Raw genomic sequence first — 21,720 nt, 5'->3', positions numbered from 1 at the left:
TTTGGCAATTAAAAAAAAAAAATTTAATTATGTTTGGCTGACTTTTATCCTCTTTGGATGAACCAAAAAAAAAAAACCCCAAACCAAACCATTACAAGCTGCAAAAGCATGGAACATTGCAGGCAGACTTTCCCGAGTGATGAAAATAATTGTACGATTGATTATTTAGCTCTGCTTGGTATCTTTTAAGAGAAAGAAATATCCCAATTAGCTACTCTTTCATGATTTCAGGGTTTGGATACAATCAGAAAATTATGTTTGTGACAAATGTAACTACAACAAGTGCCTTGCTTCTTAAGATTTACTTAATGTGAAAATAGTTTTTATTACATGGTAAAAAAAGTGACTCTTATTTTGGACTTATCAGGTATCTTTGACTTGCTTTAGTTATGCTTGGACTTCAGTCTGACAATATTTTAAAAGGGCTGATTTACAGACACTAAACAATGTCCAGTGATGAAATCTGTAACTGTTTACTAGCAGAATATCTCTTGCTTGCCGACTGATTCAAAGACATCAGCTTCAGACAGTTTACAGCTCAGCACAGACTCCATTTTATATTCAAGACATTTTGGAAGATTTTCCCCTATCTTAGTAGTAGCTTTTTCCTTTCTTTTCTTTTTCAAAGAGCATGGTGCCTGTTTGCATGACAAAAATATACCTTTAAAGCTCTCAAGCAATGAATAAATCTGAAAATAAATCAATATCATCTTTTAAGAAGCATCATTTGTCACGTCTCTTTCAACTACTCTGACTGTCAGATTAGGTAGAACCCAATTAACACCTGTTACCCATGCTAATTTAATCTCTGAAGTAACAGTAAAGTTGTTTTAGAAAATTAATAATTTAAATCTAAGCCAAGAAAGAGAAAATTAGCATTCCTTTATTGTTAAAATACCAATGCAAGTGGCTATAATACTTTTTTTTTTTTTTAAAGGTTGGTTCTGTGGATGATAAAGATAGGTAAACTTAAGTTTGTGCAACATAAATGTGGTAAAAGTATAAAAGTTTGCATCAGTGGACACATACCTAAATATCATACATTGGGGGAAGGAATATCAGTTTTTGTGCAAGTCAGAAAACAAATCTTTTAGGATTACCTGAAGGAGTTGATAAGCATGTCGACAACAGAAAATCAGGTTGATACACTTTAATACCCAACAGACATATAATAGCTCTTTAACACAGGCTTTCAAGAAAAAAGTAGATATAGGAAAAAAAAAAAGGTGCTCACATGGATAAATAACTGTGAAACAGAATAATGTACAATGAAGGGAGGTCACCTGAGGAGTCTCCATGATCTATGCAGTGGCTGTTCTGTTCAACATATTTTTATGTAATCCAAAAAACTGCAAGTATTTACATGACAAAGTATATCAATAACATTAAGGTACAAAGGACCAAATAATGAAGAACACCAAGAAAAACCTCATCACACTCAGCATCTACGAAAGGATATATCAGAGGAAATTCATTGTACTGAACATAAAGTAATTCTCTACAATTCACACAATGAGCTATGAGCTGACCATTTCCACTTAAGAACTGGACCATGGTGTTACAATAGACTGCTCTGTGAAAGCATGACCTCAATAGAATAATTAGTAGCCAAAAAAACCCCCATTCAGCATAATTATGAAAAGAATATCATTTTGCTATTATATACACTTGATTGGGCACTTGCATTGTGAATGGTGCATGAAGTTCCAGTTCCCATTTCAAAAGAAAATATAAGAACTAGAAAAAGGTACACAGTAGGGTAATAAATATGATCAAAAGTATACAGCTGTTTTCATATAAGGAATTATTAAATAGAATAGGAACTGGCTTGGAGAAAAACCCAGAAAACTGAGGGAAATATCAGAGAGGTGTGAAAGAGGAGGCAAATAGGTAACAATAATTCATCAGCTTTTTCAGTACAAGAATTAGGGTGAATCTCATGAACTAGGAGGAACCAGATGAAGCAAACTATCTAGGCTCAAATTAAAAGAAGTCCCTTGCAAACCCCACCAAAAAAAAAAAAAAAAAAAAAGGAGGGTTTCCAGGCACATGTATCTTAACATGTGGAACTTCTTGCCAGAGGTTATAGCTCATGAAAAAAGTTTCTGACTTTTTTTTTTAACACATTTAAAATCCATAGAAGAAAAAAACCCAAACAACAAAACCAAACCAAAACCAAAAAACCCAAACCTGTTTGGAACTAGTAAAGAAACCACCCCCTGCTCAAGGGGTCTGTGGTCGGAAGCACAGAACAGATTCTGGGAGAATATTCATGGAAAGTATGATTAAATCCTCTCTGCCTTTTCTCATACTCTGCCCCAGACACCTCTGTTGGTCACTGGATATCCAATGCTGTTAAAAGTAGACTGAGAGTACCCGCAAAGTTGGAATCCAGGAAGTGGGCAGCAGTTTATAGTCAGTTATACTGTGCTTAAACCTCAGAACTATGGCATGCTTAAAGGAGATCAATTTGGTTTGCTGTTGTTGCTTTATCCCTGCTGCCTACTGGCTCCTCTCAGAACTTTTTCTGTCCTCAATCCCCAGAGCTCCCACTAAGTTCTTCTACCAGAAGGGAAGCTACCCATTATCAAGCACCATAAAACACAGGGGATGTGAGGCAAGTCAGTGACCTTTTGGTTGAAAAATAGTGTACTAAGAACACGCTTCACACAGGACTTTCACTGGCTGAGACAGACACAGTTCAGTATTGATTTAAATAATGGAACCCTCCAGCAAATGTAAGAATGAAACAAGTATTACATATAGGGATGCAAACATTAACTTTTGTATTTTCTCATAAACTCTGCATTCAGATCCTCTGGGTCTTCATATGTACATCAAAATTCATTACTTAAGAAGCAGGTGCTGTATAAAGATAAAATTACTGTTCTACTACTTACTTTTTCTTTGTCCTCCAACAATGCATGATTTTTGGAGGTCAACACAGCGCATTTCCATGCAGTTTTCTAGCAATCCACTGTGTCCACAGGTACAAATCTTGTAACAACCAACATCACCAGCTGAGGATGGAACCTGAATAAGTGTACCTTGACGGACAATAAAATCTGAGGCTTCTCCCAGTTTGCAGCCTATATACAAGGAGAAATTTTAGCTCATATTTAGTAAATACTTTGTCAACTGCCACTACCAAAAATAACTACTGCCCTTTGACTTGTGAAAAAGCTAAGGTGTTCCTAAAGCAGCCCTGCTCTCACCCTTCAGAGAAATTCACTCATTTCATAGAGGCAACAAGTAGCAGAAATAGAAGATAATTTGCTTGAGGCAATGTTCTGAAGTACCTGTAGAAGTGTCACTTCAGAGAAAAAGACTGGTAATTCCAAAAATTCTCAAGTAATTTCATTTTCCACAGTTCTGTAGTAGTATGAAACGTATGTGATATGACAAATACCACATACGCTTCACCCTCTCCAATACAGAATCTGAATTGAAGGGTGTCACAAGCAAAGCCCAGTCATTTTCCCTCCCTCGCGTACTTTATTGTGTCTTCCTTCCTCACGTGTAACTCTTACGCGAACACTGAAGGACTCTTACAGGTAGATGTGGAGAAAGGGAGAAAAAGCAGGAAAACTGGATTAAAAAAAAAAGGAATGGAAAAGAAGAAAAAAGGTTTTAAAAATTGTAAGGAAAAAGTAATAAAAGAAATAGTAGATTAAAATTACCCTGGAAGTGATAAACTGCAACAAATCTCCTGAAACTTTAAAACCAATTAAAAATACTGAATTAAAACATAGAAGTCACCTTCCAACATTTAAAGGAGGTAAACTGCCTCTTCAAAAGCTCTGGATGAGCTTGTTTTTAGATCACTTTGAATGACTTTTGCAGCAAGTGAAGACAATACAACCTCTATAGTAATAATGCTCAGCTTTTCAGAAAAAGAAAAATATTTTGTAAGGGTCATAGAAACATAACTGAAACAATGTCCCTAAGGCTTACAAAAAGAATGAACTGAAGTCTGTCCTCACTTCTAGAAGAGCACAAGCATAGCAGATGTATGAGTGAGTGAAGCAAAACCCAGTTTTCTTCTCTGTAATTAAAAATCACTGGAGAAAACTGATCAGCCACAGAACTGCTAGAACAAAAAGAGGGTCAGGGAACTGATGCAAGACATTACAGCAATGTTCTCTATCACTTCCTCTAGAGAGGAGGCTGCTTCATGCAATTCAGTTTAAAAATCAGTGTTGCTCTCACTCGCTCAGTCTCAACACATGCATTTGAGCGATCACCAAAGGCAAGCTTTCCTCTTTGCTTCAAGAACCATAGGTGATCCCTCAACACCACTGAATGATACTTTTTGCTTTAAAGGAAGGGGGAAAATGGTGGCAAGCACTACTGGCGTCTCAGGTAGAACAATGAAAGGGCTGTAGAAGTTGGACATCGTACAGTCGCCCACCTCCTTTTGTAGACTTGACCCTTGCTATCAACAGCATCCAAGCCTGTGATTTCAAAGTTAGATAGCTGAAACTCAATCTACAAGAGGCTCTCTCCCCAGTCAGCTCACATCTATGCATGGTGCAGAAGTTAAGACAACACCCATGTTCTAGAAAAGTAGTTCCTAAATGACCACTAATGGCTTTCTAGAGAGGTGCACCTACATTAAAAGTATCCATGGAGGAGTGGCAGAAATGCAGTCAGGTGTGTACCGCTGCATCCCCAGACATCATCTTTAACAAGAAGTGGTACCGTGGGTCTCGTGGAAGGACAAGGCAGCACAAGATCCATTATTCATATTTTTGTTGTTTCCCAAAGTCAGTGTCATTCTCCTCCAAACTATAAGTCTACATACAAATTTGGGAGGGACTCAGAGCTAATCTGCCTTGCAGTTCTGCCTTTTTCTCCCATCAGTGAACTCGCAGAGCTGTCAGTAATGTGCCATGTCCCTCCCTTCCTTCCCAAGCCCTAAACCTGGGCACTCTGAATCCACTGAAGCAGCAACAATGAAGCTCTTAAGAAAAAGTCTGGGTATTAATTTACTCAGACCAGAACTAGTTACCCATGAGCTGCTGGAGAGATTCTGGGAAGTTGACCCGGCCTATGAAGAAGCACTTGGAACAATTCCATGTAAGATACCATCTTGGACTTTAATATAACACCAGAATTGCTGCCAATGCAAATGTCATCCCATGGCACCTTGCATTTGATCAGATTCTCAGAGCTCTCAAAATGTCCTCTCAAGACTGACAGCCTCATTTTCATTAATTTCAAGGCAAGACATAATGTCCATTTATTTCACCAGTAAGGAAAATAATGTGGATATGGGTAATCATGTAAGGAAATACGGGGCAATACATGTCATGGTGTCTGCAGAAGCGGTGAGCTGCACTGTATTTGCAGTATTGCATGCTTATAATTTTAAATAGCAGGCAGGTTGCTTAGAGACTATATATGGACATATATTTCTTCTGAAGCAAAACAAGTAATATATCTTCTAGTAAGACATTATGTTTCAGGGGACAATAAAAATAGAAACACATTGAGAAATGAAAAGAGCTAGAAGGCAGACTATAGCTTTTGAAAACACAAGATAATTGTGATAATAGTTCTTTTGGGATATCAGCAATTCACTTTAAAACTTTCAACAAAATTTCAGTAACAAATGTTTATCAGCAAAATTCGGGTAAACAGAAGTCCAAAACCGCTTACCTGGCACACACAAATACGGAAGACACAGTTCTCCAGATTGACATCCTTTTCTATTTACTTCACATAACTGATTAGCTGCACATGGATTCGGATTACATGGATGCGTAACATCTTCTACAATGTTACCTAAAGAACTTGGACCTGAAAACAGAATGTATAGGATCTATACTGATTTAAATGAGGTTTATTTTATTTCAGTAAAGCACGGCATTACTTATATTTAGTAAAATTGTATTTCTGACAATTTTGTGAAATATTTTTTAACTATACTGGTAGAAGCTCAACATGAAAAGGTAGTTGGCTCATTTCAAGAGTTTAGTCCTCAATCCTGGAAATAATGACCCAGATGATTCTTCACAAGCAAAATACATTTTCTCTGTCTTGTTTCTCCAATAATTTTCTCTATATGACAAAAATACAAATTGACAGTGACCACCACTTTAATCAAGAGAAGTCCCATAGTCAGTGACAAGCAATTTGGAGGTTTAAAGTACACTCGATGTTTAACCAAGTTTGCTGTCATTGATAAACTTTTGTTTCTGTTTTCCCTTTAACTCACTGTTCTCCTGTTATAAGATTAAGAAATGGGAAGACAGCATGAAAAAGCAGCAGCTAAATGGAAAGAACCACCCAAAGGTTCAATACATTGTCTCTCTGGGAACAATGTCTTTGCTGAGGCATGCGTTCAGCTGCAGGTCTTCCTAACCAAAATTTTACTACTTTTAAAGTTCCTGGGATTCTGAGAAAGAAATATCAAAATTTAATTTGGAAGGTCTAAAATGGATAAATCCTATAAAGCTAAAAAGGTCTAAATCCTACAGAGACAAATATGCAACAGGAAGTAGTAATAGGGTAGAACAGATTTGGAAAATTATGTAAAAAATGCATTTAAATGGAATCTAGAACCAAAACAAAATTTTACTAATACAATTGTGTTCCACACTGAGGGATAAGACTTGCTAGAAGAAAACAGAATCACAAAACCTTAAGTCTTCCTTATACCTACTAAACTCGTGTTCTATTGGCCCAAGAGTTAGTTTGGTTTTTGGTTATTCTAATTGCATAGTTAAAGAACAGAGTTTATGCATCAGGGAAAAGTGTAATTTTATACATCAAGAAGTTGTGCTCTAAATCATGCTATTGTTCAAGTGACATTTATTTGAGATAAGTCCTCCCAAGCATGATCCAGCTTTTTTCCTGTAAATAAATAGTGCTGGTGGTTTTATTATTATAGTACTTTTTTGGCATGTGAGATGACTTCTTGAAGAACAGAGTTTTCTTAAAGTAAGATTAACTAGTCTATTTTCAAGTAGGTAAAAATCATTGAAATTCAACAAGCCAGATTATTAGATGATACAGGTTAGCATACTTGCACTGAATATATGGAAGTCCCCAAAAGAGAAGCGTGGTGGGTTAGCCTTGGCTAACAGCCAAACTGCCACCCAGTCCCCCCACCCCAAAAGGGATGGGGGTAGAAAACAGGCAGAACAGGAACAGAAAAGTTCATGGGCTGAGATAAAGACAAGGAGATTGTGTAAGAATTACCACTGCGGACAAAACTGACTTGACTTAGGGAAAGTTAACTAAATTTATTGCCAATTAAAATAAACATCTAATTACAGATTCAGGTGATAGGAACAAAAAGACAAACATTAAAGCGACTCCTTTCTTCCGCCCTTTCCCAGGCTCCCCTTCCCTCCAGATTTCTCTGCCTCTGCCCCAAGTGACACAGCAGGGATTGGGAAGGGGGCTATGATGGTGACCATGATCAGTACGCAGCCGTTTCTCTCTGCCGCTCATTCCTTCTCACACCTTTCCTCTGCTCCAGCACGGGCTCTCCACGGGCTGCAGCTTCTTTCAGGATATACCCACCTGCCGTGGCATGGTGTCCTCCCCAGGCTGCCTTCTCGGTATCTGCTCTGCCACAGAGCAGCTCCTCTCCTCCTGCTCCTCTGACCTCAGTGCTACCTCTGTTGTTTCTCACTCTTCTGTTCCCTTCTCCTCCACCTGTCTGGCACTTTTTGCCCTTTCTTAAATGTTTTCACAGAGGCACCACAAACTTTGTGAAGTGGCTCTGCTTTGGCCTATAGTGGGCCCATTGGCGAATTGGCTGTGTGTGACAGTGCAGTCCCTGACATCTTCCCGCACAGCCCCAGCCCCTGCGGCCTCCACTGCTACGAAAACAACCTTGCCACATACACCCAATACAAGAAGGAATAAACCAAATGAGCTATGGCAATTTGAAAAAATCCCATTTTCTCTAATACGCTAAATAAAAGGTCTCAAATTCAATACAATTTTCTTTAAAAGAAATAACAAAAATTATTAAAAGTAATGATAAGCAAAGTATCTTGGTTTCTAATTTTGTTGCATAGGTATGTTGATACTTACTCAGGTATGTATCCAAGGGGATACAGTTCTCCAAGTCATCTGTTGGAGATAAGAGCTCACAAATACTCTCAGCTGAGTGGCCTTCAGGGAATTTATTATGATCTCCACATTTCTTCAGTATTTCCACACAATCTGATCTTCAGATAAAGAAAGAAGCAGAACTTCATGAACAGTACTTGAAGAAAAAACAGTCTTGTTCAAAAAAGATTTCTTTCCACAATCTTCCCTTCCCCAAATCCACAACTTTCCCCTTCTGTGTCACAACAGAGTGTTTTTATATATGTATGTATATGCTACATTTTACATACAGGGGGAGGAACAAATTTGTGACACAAAGACAGGAACTATTGCTTGCACTACTCTTCCTCTACTTTGGGCTTGGTGATCTTTATTTTCTATGGCATCATATGCACGTATCTTTCAAGACCAAGCACTTCCTTGATTTACTAATGACTAATATGGGTTGAACTCTACCTCACTACCTGTACTATTAACTGGTCTCTTTTCTACCCAATCACCTACTTTCAAAAAAATTTTTTTTTAAAAAAAAACCTTCATTTTTTTCAGACCTTTCTGTCAGCTGAAAATCACCAGCAGGTCCCAAAACCAATAAAGAGGAAAGGTTTTATAGACACCACAGAGAGCCAAAAACCCCAACAATAAATCAACTTTACAATAGAAGCATATGCATCCATCTCATTAACAGGCAGGCATCTTCCATTCACAGTGATGGAGATTCAAGCAATGGCAACTACGCAAGCTCATATTCTTTCCGTGTTTGCCTTGCCATGTCTTCCTAACGTAAGTCAAACAGTCCTACAGCAGCTTTTTCATTCTCATTAAAATCCTTAGCAGAACCTCTAAACTGTTTTTTTCCCCCACAGTACTTACTTGCAGATAATACTTCCTCTCGATTTGCTGTGGCAAGGTTTAATCTGCAGTGAGCAGGCAATTGCCTTCCACATTTCTGGTTGGCATTTTTTAATATCAAGAACGGGAATATTTATAAAGGGCATCTTAATACTCCCTTTTTCCCATAGCTTCATGTCATTCATGGCTCCCTGGTCTGACTGAGTATTGCAGCTCCTAAAGAGTTCTGTTGGTCTTAAAAGAAGAAGTTAAGCTATGGCATGTATACAAGAAAAAAAAAAAACACCACACATTTTACCTTTCACCATATGAATTCTACAACCTTGATATGGCTTGCTTTTTTTGGTATAAAAGAAATTAATCCCGTCCACAGATAAGCCAGGTAAAAATCAATTTGAATTCTGTCTTTAAGGAAAATAAACTCTTTAAGACTCAAAGCTGAAACTCCCTTCTCACCTCTACCTCTTAGATCAAATATCACCTAAATTTTTCTGAATCACCTAAATCACCTGAAGAAAGTTGACTTAAAAGCAAGAATCATAGATATCCTAAATATCTGTGTGAATGTTTCCTGGTGAATCACTAATGCAAGTTGATTTATCATTTATATTTGCTCAGGCTGCATCTATCACATATGTGATTCTACCACTCATAACACTCATGCCACTGTATACTATTTCAAAGAAAAGCCAGAGATCTCTAATAGCTAACAAAATTTTAAATTTTTTTTTTGAAACTCAAACTATTTAATTTGTAACCTTGCAATTACTAATTCAGACACCACTTTTAAATCATGCATTTTGCCCTATAGAGTATAAAACCACAGGAATCTCTGAAAGAAAAGGAATTTTGAAAAAGAGTAACATGTAAATTTAACAAGCATTTTTACCTTGTTTATAATACACAACATTCCAGTAATCATGGCTTACTTGCCTATACAGTAAGACAGGGGACTATGCTGCTAATACATGAATGACATTTTACAAGTTCATGGGTTAGCTTTTATTCTTGTAAGTTTTGTTATGCTTGTTGTTAAATACATTTCCAAAAGTTTATTCTAAAGAAAAACTACTTATTTTTAAATTATCTAAAAAAATATTTGCAGAAAGACAGCTACATACAATCTCAAAATAAGCCTGAAAAACATTTTATTTTATTTTTTCAGTCAAAGCACAGGAATTCCTTTAGAAAATATTCAGTGTCTCTCTCCTACCTGTTATTAAAATTAGTGCAGTAAGTAAGATTTCTACAGCCCAGCTGACAAGGTTCTCGTACATCTGCTAAACAGGTCAACATGGAAACTTCAACTGCATTATACTCACAAAAGCGATCAAATTCTTGCCAGCTCTGTGAATTGCCCCAGCTTGTGCTATAAAGTTTAGTGCAGAGCTCTCTGGAAAAAAAAAAATATAGACAAAGAAAATAAAATTAAAACAACAGCAGTTGTTCAGATATAGCAGAGCCTATCATTTCTTTGCTGATCACAACAGCCACTTCACTGTTTTCTAAGTTTTCCAGTTTTGCTTAAGAATGCTAGCAAATCTTTAAGCTAGTAAGACTGAAAGACTTCAGAATATAAAGCTGCAATATCCAATAAAAATGTAATAGCTGGAAATCTGAACTAATGACTCTGAAGTGAGAACTATCCCAGCTAATTTTACTTGTAATAAATCCAGGTTGACATGATAATGAACAACTTGCAATCCCATCCTCCAACTTCATATCACACCTTCTCCTCCTGCAGAAATGATTGGCAAGCAAAATACATTTCTTCTTTTGCCCTGATGTTTGAAACAGGTGTACCATTTATTGCTTGTGTTTGGGATGTTTCCTGGTGTCAGCAATACCTAAGCCACTTTGTTCCCAGCAACATCCTATGAAATACAACTGTTCCCATCCCAACTGCAGGTATGGAACTTCACTGTACTATTACAGTCTACTGCATATTGAAAATGTGAGAGAATGATCAATTTTTAGAACTTATTGTCAAAGCAAGCAACTAAAAAAATATTGCATCAACTGCCTTATGGTACAACGTTCTAAGAAATAACATAACTCCAGGGCTCTACTGCTAAACTCATTGTAAGATCCTGCTGCATTCAGGATCTGTTGTTTTGTTACTGGAAACTTTGATATCAAAGGAAGCAACAGCTCAAAAATCAATGTTTGCAACTTATTTTGACATGTTGATGCATTTAAAATGCAATAACGATCTATTTTTAAAGTGGACAGGAAACCACTCTAAAAATGCTCCAGTTACGCTTATTTGCAAGCATGCAACTATTTGCTGAAACCCCTTTTTTTTTCTTAAATGTCGGAATAGTTAGTTCCGTTACTTAATTATTAAATAATCTAAGTTATTTTTCATTGACAAAAATCTGAATAGCATCTAGTAAAGAATACTGCTAAGGTTTAAACATGCAGCAACAAACTACTTAGGAGTTTGTGCAGTTCATTGTCCCCTCATCTCTCTTTAGCATCTGGTTAAGGCCTCTTCATCTTGTTGCAATATTGGCTATTATGATCACAAGTAAGGTATAGGTTTCAGTAACTTAGTGTGTCTGCTATAATGACCCAGTGCTAAATATGAGAAAAGTGTGATTCCTCTTATAGAATAGTATTTCTTGAGATACAAAGCAAGTATTGGACAGAATGTGACACCCATCTGATTACCTAAACCTGTATTTTTTCTAAGAATTCACAGAACTCTTTACTTGATGTACATAGCAAGATTCGGGCAAAACCCTGATATGAGACAAATTCTGAAATATTTTCACAATTGGAAATGAGGGTAGAGAGATACTGACCTACACGTGGAAGAATTTGCTTTAGAACAGCAATGGAGCTTAGCTCCATCAAGGCCTGTTGAAGGTGGAGGGTGCACAGTGACTCCTGGGTGAACAGATCTTGAACTCTCCAGAAAACATTGCCAAAGTGGATCCTGAGGGAGAGGCATTGTTTTACAGCCTTCTATAAGTCCATCAACAATTTCAAGCTCTGTTTTCATTGACATTAGAATTCTTTTACAAGCAGTCTGACACGCATAGTCTTCTGCTCTATCACAGCAATACAAACCTGTCAAAAAATTAAAGATAGTTAGTGATCAAGCATACAAGAACCACCAAGATGCACAACATAATAGCCCTCAGAGTGCTATTAGAAGGCTTCCCCCCACCAATAATTTCAAATAACATTGCTTCTTTTAAATGCAAACAGAATCAACTCTGGAAAAAAACCAACACCAATATGTAGCATTAAAAAAAAAAAATATCAATAACACACCTACAAACAAAACTTATCATTATATAAATTCATATAATTACAATTATACTATAGAAATACATTAATACAATTTAGACAATAGACTTATACAATAACACATTTTACATAAAAAGTGCATACAATCCTCAACTGTTTTCAGTATTTTTTATAACTTTCAGTAAAGAAAGATTTTTTTATACTTACTATCTGTAGGATTTCTCATTGGATATGACTGTGTATAGTTGTTCACACAGTGTATTAGCTGAGGGCTAATAGATGCACAGTAATTTTCAACTGCTTTAATTTGTGAAGGACCAGGAGAAGAGTCTGTCCGAAAAATTGCTTGACAATATTCCCGACAGTTTGTATGATGACCTGCATAACTGCAACAGACTGACCCCACTGGGGAAACAAACACACACACAAACAACAGAAAATCTATGGGTTCCTACACAGATAAATGAAGAAATGAGCATGTCTGTACCACACTCAATGATGCTCAAGGTATTACTGTAAAAAAAAAAAAAAAAGGAAAAAAGAGAAAAAAGAAATTCTTCTATGCTCTATTAAAATACTCAGTCTACAGAATGACTGGGAATATCTGTAATGAGCCAAATTACATTTATTTGTATGGCTGGAGAAAAAGTCCCTAAAGCCATCTTGAACTCAAGTTCAAGACACCATCAAGCCAGCTGAATTTTACCTTCAGCTATTCTGTCCTTATTTAAGGTAACCAGAATTGTCTTATAATTGAATTATTAGACAAATATTAATAGTAAACAAATAAAAGAGTAGTATCCTAAACTCATTCAAGAAAATAGATAATGGTATTGTGATTCAGTCATTTTTTATATGTTATTAAATATACAGTTCTTGAGAATTACTTTTACGAGAATTACTTCTGAAACACTGATTTCATTCTATATATAGACAGACATCAGACAACAAAACACTTGCATGGTGCCAGATTTCACCTATGCATTTAATTTTGTTACTTAACACTCATTAAATGAACAAAGCAGAAGGAAATAAATGAGCTTCTAAGCAATAATCAAAACAGGACAGAAAAAACAAACACAGATACACAAATTAAGAACTGATACAAATTATATGAACAGCCCAATCCCCTTATCCCTTGACCAAGACAATTTATGCATGTGGTTTGCCCTTCTATGGAACTGAATCCATATGATCTGTGTATATGTACACCCACAGAATTTCCTACGTTTTAGAGAAAAAAGGATAGCACAATATAAAAGAAAAACAAAAAAGACAAACTATTCATTACATACTTACTTTCATTTCTGTTAATACAACTAAAGAGAGCATTCTGAAATCAAAACAAAAATAGCGTTACAAGCCGGAAAAGTTCAAATAAATATTTAAGTGTCCAGTCATTTCTTATAATGAGCTAATAAATCTAACTTTGTTATTATTTGTTCCAATTAGAATGGATTAAAACAAAGACATTATACAAAACCACTGAAAGTAGGAAATTAAAAGATCAGGGGTCACCTTAGCTCTGTGTGCACTCGTAATAAAATAGTTAAATATTCAAGCAAGTAAATAGGAAGACTTCCCTGGACTAATTTAGAAACAGCATGCTATAATAGGGTGTCCCCAAATGTTTTTGTTTTGTTTTTTTTTAATGACACTAATTTTAAAGATTCTATGTGGAAAAAAACCAACCCAAAAAAGCCCAAAACTCTGAACAGATGCACACATGCAAATATAAAATCTCAATAAACTAAATCAACAATATACCTCAAAAGCTAAAGCATGCCACCGACTCCCTCAAACTGCAACCAAAAGGTAAAGTTGCGGGATATACAACATGTTAAATAACAGAAGAAGGAAAACACATACACCCTGTTTTTTTGTTTCAGAGGAGCAATCCACAGAGCGATCACAGAATCGTAGAATATTTGGGGTTGGAAGGGACCTTTAAAGGTCACCTAGTCCAACCCCCCTGCCATGAGCAGGGACATCCACAACTGGATCAGGTTGCTCAGAGCCCCGTCCAACCTGACCTGGAATGTTTCCAGCGATGGGGCATCGACCACCTCTCTGGGCAACCTGTGCCAGTGGTTCACCACCCTCAGCGTAAAAAAATTCTTCCTTATATCTAGTCTGAATCTCCGCTCTTTTAGTTTAAAACCATTACACCTTGTCCTATTGCTACAGGCCCTGCTAAAAAGTTTGTCCCCATCTTTCTTACAGGCCCCCTTTACTGAAAGGCCACAATAAGGTCTTCTCGGAACCTTCTCTTCTCCAGGCTGAACAACCCCAACTCTCATCTTCTCCTCATAGGAGAGGTGTTCCATCCCTCTGATCGTTTTTGTGGCCCCCCTCTGGACCCGCTCCAACAGGTCCACGTCTCTCCTGCGCTGAGGACCCCAGATCTGGACGCAGTACTGCAGGTGGGTCTCACCCGATCGGAGCAGAGGGGCAGAATCCCCTCCCTCAAGACTACTGCACTCTTGCCCAAAACCACCACAGTCTTCCCCACACTAAAAAAGCGTATTTCTTCTTAAAAAAACCCCAGATACCGCACATAAGCTGTCCAGAACTCCGTCATGAGGTTGAAATTCCGAAATGTAGCTGCCAATTATCAAAGACTTTAAAATTGTATGATTGTGAAAAAGAAATTTGAACCCCCTCCACACCTGACCTCCACGCTTGTCAGAACACCAGATTATAAACAGTGATCAAGTACATTAACATAGTGAGAAAACACAATCCCCATCTTCATAAAGTTCCTGATCTCCTTCATTTCCCCTATCCCCATCATTAAACAAATTTGTATTTTACACAGCATCTAGAGAAGAAAACAGAGAGACTGTCATACTGATCCACAAACATAACGTGGGATTAAAATCTTGCTCCAGTACAGCAAAATATCAGTGGTGCCAGTACCTCTACCTAAGAAAAGGAAGAGACCTCAAAATGCAGACCTAATTTAAGATCAGTAGTTCACCAGATTCTTCATCCATGTTAGTAATTAGTATTTACTGCATTGCAGAGAAGTGGGTATCCCCAGTAATCTTTGGGGTATTTTTGTGAAAATTTGTGAAGGAAATACAAACGTGTTAGGAATTATCTTGGGTTTTTTTTTTTTTTTTTGTCTTAGAGATTGTTTAGAGTGCAGTTTGTTTTTCAATTCATATTCTCTACTTGCTTTCTTCTCAGAGACCATTTGAGTCAATTAATCTGTTTTGGGACCATCCTTATTTCCCCCACTGCCATCTAGGTAGGATTACAGAGAAAAAGCAAAGTAAATAACAATGTGATCAAATCTCCCAGTAACTCATAAAAATACCAGTAACTACAACATCTGAATGCTGAGGATTTCCTCTCAAGCACCTTGCTCACATTCGGTTATGCCAAACAGGGAAGGGTAAACGCAGAACATAGCGCTGTTCACAGGAGTGGTACAAACAGGCAGACTCATCTCTACTAGACAGCTCCAGTATATAACCCACACTTTTTGCGCCCTTTCCCTTACCTACTCACCTTCGGACATCTTAAATCCTGACACCAGAATCAGTAAATATTATAGAGTCTCAGCTTCTTATTTCATTGAAGTGCTACTCATTAAGCACATGTATTCCACTAGAGAACCGGAGAATCCTACAATCCCACTTTCCCTTTTGTAAATATTTTTTTCCCCTTATGAAAGTTTTCTAAGTACCCAAGTAAAAACATGATTCTTTTTTAAATGTTGTACTTCATTTTCACAGCTATCTTCATCCTCTTTTCTGTTGTTCATTTAAGAGTAAGCACTTCAGATCACACATTGGCTCTCTATGCGTGAATTAGCATTCAAATGAATTAACATTCCTGCATAGACAGTTCTGATGAAAATCCAAAGAGCCCAAAGCATTACTTACTGTACCAGAAGATAGAAGACTCACATTTTAAGCTGGATTTGAAAAGCCTCAAGCCTTGAGATGTTTCAGTTTGTATCGCACCATTAATGATTTTATTTTATGCTGTAAATTAAATCCCACGTTCCAACTTGCCAATTACTCTTTATATCATGTAAGTCATAGTGCCACAATCCTGTTTTTTACAGTCTCACAATTATATAATCTTTTGGATAATATATTTTTGGATAGTGAAATATATTAACAGTCAAACACAAGATTTTAAAGAGGACAGTCCCAATACTGTAATAAGCAGCGTCACTTTCTTCCATTTACAGTCAGAAATAAATTTAAATCACAGGTAAACCATGGCAGACGTGGCACTGAAATAATGACCATAAGAGAATAAACACAAATCTAACTTGAAAATGTAAGTTAGTTTTCCATGAACACTAACTACTTGTAATTTTAGTGATCACGAATAAAAGCACAGGTCTATTGAGAACACCTCACACAAAAATTCAAGAGTCTGCCTTACATAAAAACAGCACCCAAACCCTCACAAAGTAACAATTCAGACATTTTATTTTCATTCTTCAAATATCCTCTACCAAATTTTAGCTCTTTTCTCCCAAGAGCACAGATACTGCGCAATTTCTCTGAGACTGAGAATGAATTCGCAGCAACATTCATCATTCCAGCAGCAAGTTTTCATCTGATTCACTTCAGATTTTTCCTCTTTACTACCCACAAAGCAAATCCTGTCACCTGTTCATCTCTAACACGGATGAGGGACAACAGAACTCAGAAACAGAACATGTGGACAGAAATCACCATCCTACATCTGTAAAGAACCGATTTATACTGTTGCCTAAAGGCTCATATCATTTTTATAGCACCATAAATCCTTCTCTATGGATGCCAGACAATGGTTATCAGAAAGTCACTGTTTCACTGTGCCCACCTGGTTTCTTTGGGACCTTCCACGTATGAAGAAAGAAACAACTGTCAGATAGGAACTGCCATTCACAACATCACTCTGACCCAAAACTGACTGTCCTCAGAAGCTGCTGAAATTAGACTTTTCCACACCCACCCTGTATCAAGCACTGGAAGGCTGCATACAAACCAGACAGGTAGAAAGCACCACTGTAACTTTATTAATTAATGCATTGGGATGGTAGAGGCTCCTGAAAAGGCTAAAGTCTGTCTGTCATGGTTATACCCAAGTACTTGACCATACTGTTAGCACAAACAATACTTAAAACCATGATGTAATGCTGCTATAAACCCAGCTAAAAGTTGTCATGTTATTTAAAAGTTGAATGTTACCAAAAAAATTATTAAAAAGCAGTTCAGGCCTGCTTTTTAGTGTCACTAGCCCTGTTAGCTCAGATTGCAGTTTTATAACCACACACAAACCAGAGAGGAATGTTGAGAAGATTATGGTGTCTACCAATGCTCCTCCTCTAAAGAAGGGATCAAGTTGAGACAAAATTATCTTCTTACAGCAATTTTACACACCAATTTTGTACAGGCAGGATGCCCTAACCAGATAATAAATCATCTTCTTTCTGTACTTTGAAACTATAGTTCCACAGACTGCTTAATCACTGTAATAATGCTCATATTTCTGTTAAGAGGAGGTGGTCTTACTTCTCTTTTCCACCTTGTTTTCAACTCTTCTCTCCCTGTTCCCTCTTTTATATGCCTTTACACCAGCTCTGGCACTAATCATCTTCTCATGACCTGATTTTTCCCAGTAACCCTATTGAAAACTTTTTCTCATCTCCTAGGAATTTAAATCAGTATTACATCTGTTGAAATCAATAAGTTAGAATAGAACAGAATAATCTTTTAGATATCATCTTTTAGAAGGATCTGCCAGATGCCAGGGGCAGAGTAAGGTAAGGAGAACTATATTTGTATGGCTAGCAGTGGGAGGGAACGTGTGGAAAAAGGGCAGTTGGAAGAAGGAAGAACTTCATCTGCACTGAGTTGTTAAAGCAACTCACCATATTTCATGAAACGGTAGTGCCTGTAGCCACCACAGAATACAGTGCTAATTTGGGTGCTGACTTTGCTCTTTGTGTAGGTCTGGACAATTGTTCAGTTTCCCAGAAAGTACAGGTACACGTGTGGGGAGTGTAGCTATACAGACATGAGAGAATCTTAAAAAATAAATAAATTAGTGTGAAGTCACCTGCTCATAAGTAAAGCTGGTAACAGCATTAGACAGTCAGTCTGATTTGAATTACTAACTGTAACTTCATTACAGAACACAGGGTTAATGCCCATCTCTAGTAAAGTAGTACTCATATTTAAGAAATCAGCAGCTTTTCTGCCCATTCAAGCTTCATTCTGAATTTGCTAGTGAGCTGGCAGAAGACAGAGAAAACAAAGCAAAAGATAAAACAGAGGTATAGGTAAAGGAAAAACAAAAGAAAAAACCCCCACAAAAAAAGAAAACAGCAGAAAAGGATGTGCTCTTTAAAGGAAGAACTAAGACATCAAGATCTGGGAAAATAAGGATAAAAAGGCAATACTGTGTACACACACAGAGTCTGATACTCCATTTTCAACTTGTGAATAAAATATTAAGTGAACAAAGATGGCAATATTGAAATTTATAAAAAACAAACATAATGATTTGATTTACTTGTGCATTAATCTCATCTTTCAGACTTCTCTTTTTTTTAAAACCAAATGTTGCTGAAACTGGTAATTGAAGCCATTGAGAGTACAAGCAGAAGGAATGGAAAGTGGCAGGCAGACACAGGCAACACAGCTGTGTATGCCTTAAAGAAAACAGTCTCAAAGACCTTTTGGTGTTACGGAAACTGAAAAAGGCAATTGAAGTTTATCCAGCAGAGAACATTGTCCCATCTTCCTCACCAGAAGCTCCTTGAAGAAAGATTTTAGCCAGTACTGCAGGACCTAACTGGTTTCGCTCTTTTTGGAGCTCATCAGCTGCAGGTAACGGCTCAAAAACCAAAATGCATGCACACAAACACAAATAGAGCAGAACATTTTGCTAAAGGAAGAAGTCTTCTGTATTGTAAGGCATGCTTTTATATTATAAGCGCATTTTTTCTAAACAGCTGCCTCTTGTGTCTTGAATGAAAAGCAACAGCAAAAGTGTTCCTTAATACCAGAAATCAAGAGTATTTTACTAAAAATCAAAGATTTTTTTCCTCCCTAAAAATTATCATGATACCTATATTTACTAACTCTGGCAGAAAAATAAGTTTAGTACTGTTGTCCTGGGCAACCTAACCATGTTAAGTATTTGAATATGGATCCTATCCAATTAAGGCCATCTTAATTTAGAAGTATTACCTACAGTTAACAAATGCACTAGGAAACAAAATGCTTCACTCTTATGAGAGCAGCAATGAAAGTCCTGTTAATCTCTCCTTAACTTCATTTAATCTTTTAATTTATCAACAGAAGATAAAGTCAGAAGGTAATGTACTAAGGTTTAGTGGAGTCAGCTGAAGTTTCAGTGATGGTGCACATCTGTTAAGAACTTTAAAAACTTGCAGTAATTAACAAGTAAGGCCAAGACTTTCCTCAATTATGTAAACCAGTAAAGAAGTGAGAACACTTGCACAGTAAGGTAGAACAAAATGACTGGAACTTGTACTTTGGCAAGATCATCGAGTGTTTTATCAACCTTCTTTAAACAGTAGAGAACAGAGAAAAGCACCAGCAGATATGATGACAATAATATTGGCTACAATGTGTAGTATATGATCAGAGTCCACCCTGAATTCCTTACGTAGTACTTCCAGAGGTCATACACAGCCATGAGCCTCAGCAATTCATTAAAACTGTTTTGGAACCTTTTCCTAACTGATGTCCTAAACAGCTCCTTGAGTTATAATCTATTGTCTCTGAGTAAACAACACAAACAATTAGGTAAAAACTGCTGACTGCATTTGTCAGAAGGGGTAATAGGTAGCCAGCATTCACTAAAACCTCAGAATAAAACAGGATCATATGACCCTAGAAGATACAACAACCCAATACTGTAGCACAGTGAATACTTTTCTGAATCCCTACTACAGCACTTGAAGCTGCAGGCACTGCATTTGAAGTTCCTGTATTTAAAAACTGTGAGAGTTTTTAGTCAGATTAAACTAAACAGTGCTCAAATCTGAGAGCAAAAACACCTTTAACAGCCCAGAAATATCAGAAGCGCTTACTACGTGTCAGAAACAGTTTTAAGAGCAGAAGCTAAATAATGGGCAACATTTCCAATTATATTTCGACCGTATGCATATGTTAATAGTGCTCAGCTGCAGAAAAGCTCTCGTAATGCCAATTAACTAGAGAAGTTTGAATTTCTTATTTAGTACACATGAAATAAGAACTGGAGTTCTTAATGCACAGAGGTGAACTCACAGTATGCAGTGTAGAGACTCAAGAACTGCAATCTAATGGAAATTTTAGTATTATCCTTTTCATGCACAGAAGAAAGAAAAGTGATCTTGATAATAAAGCCTTTACAGCTTATTTCGGGCTTTATAAACTATTTTCAGTTACTCCTCCAAGCATGTATTCCATGCTGCCTTTTCAAAAAATGAATCTCAACTTTATACAAAACTTTAAAAATAGGAAAATCAGAAAATCCTACATACAATCTCCACTTCTGTTTTTCTTGTTCCTTTGACTATTACCTACCTTCTTTTTAGAGGAAGATGAACAGGATAGCAGAAAGCTGGAAGAAGCAGTGAAAGATAGAGAGTTGAGACACATAGAACTAGAGAAAAAATGAAGATGACAAAATGAGTATCTGAGAAGCAGAAGACGGAAAAAAGGACTAGCAGAATACAATCTTTCAAAAGAAGGCAAATAAAGTACATTTCAGTAACACTCAAAAATATTCAGCAAGTTGCATTAAATTTTTTAATTTCTGTATGCAGCGCTACTTGAAAATGAAAAAATGTTTAATAGGCCATGTAATCTCCAATGCACTGATCAAAAAATTAATAGTTTATTACAACATGATTCATTTCTAAAATGTGTAAAGTCTCCAAATTAGAAGAATCACAAGCTCCATAAATATTTACAGTAAGTGTTATCCAGAAACATACAATCAGCAGAAAAAGCATCTTCAATTAATCTTATAAAAGCTGGCACGTCAATGCTAAAGTGATTCTGCTACTGCACAACCTAAGACTCTGCTTCACAACTTCAAACTCTGTGACACCTACTGCTTGGAGTTTGGGGTTTTTTTTTTCCCCCCACTGCTCTGAACTCTATGCTACCCTTGAAAGCTTACCTCATTCTTCATGCTCACTAGCTTAGTGGGAAGCTGTGGTAACTCATGAAGTTGCTTCCCTAATCTCAAAAGACTACAGAAAAGTACTATGCACAGTTCAGTCAACTATTGTAAGAAGTTTGTGAAAATCCTCTGGGGAATCCTTACATGAGTATATAAGTAAGCTATTAAAGTTGGTAAGCTATGAGAGTGTTTGCAAAAAGGGAATTATACTTTTATATTCTTATTTCAGCCAGTGTTTACTTACATGTCATGTACTTATATATTCAATACCTCAGTAACAGACTTGAGAGCTGATGAACAAGCAATATGATCTTTATTGTAAACTAATTCTTAAATTGGATCCTCATTTTTAGTGAATGAAGTACAAGTTCTTAAACACAA

At 36.8% G+C, this 21,720-nt stretch overlaps 1 protein-coding gene across 1 annotated transcript in view; it reads right to left on the bottom strand.

The window, feature by feature from the left end:
• Positions 1 to 21,720, bottom strand: part of RECK (reversion-inducing-cysteine-rich protein with kazal motifs) — a 57,688-nt gene that overhangs the window by 13,495 nt on the left and 22,473 nt on the right. The window contains exons 7-14 of the mRNA XM_010577143.1: positions 13,480 to 13,513; positions 12,388 to 12,585; positions 11,730 to 11,997; positions 10,136 to 10,315; positions 8,944 to 9,156; positions 8,053 to 8,189; positions 5,662 to 5,802; positions 2,901 to 3,089 (exon numbers count right to left, since the gene is read on the bottom strand). Of these exons, the coding sequence (XP_010575445.1) occupies positions 2,901 to 3,089; positions 5,662 to 5,802; positions 8,053 to 8,189; positions 8,944 to 9,156; positions 10,136 to 10,315; positions 11,730 to 11,997; positions 12,388 to 12,585; positions 13,480 to 13,513 (1,360 nt within the window). The remainder of the gene's footprint in view (positions 1 to 2,900; positions 3,090 to 5,661; positions 5,803 to 8,052; positions 8,190 to 8,943; positions 9,157 to 10,135; positions 10,316 to 11,729; positions 11,998 to 12,387; positions 12,586 to 13,479; positions 13,514 to 21,720) is intronic.

This window comes from Haliaeetus leucocephalus, unplaced genomic scaffold (assembly GCF_000737465.1).
Source record: "Haliaeetus leucocephalus isolate CR32 unplaced genomic scaffold, Haliaeetus_leucocephalus-4.0 Scaffold41, whole genome shotgun sequence".
Classification (NCBI taxonomy): domain Eukaryota; kingdom Metazoa; phylum Chordata; class Aves; order Accipitriformes; family Accipitridae; genus Haliaeetus; species Haliaeetus leucocephalus.
The sequence above is the reverse complement of the archived record's forward strand: the minus strand, read 5'-3'. Positions and strand labels throughout refer to the sequence as shown.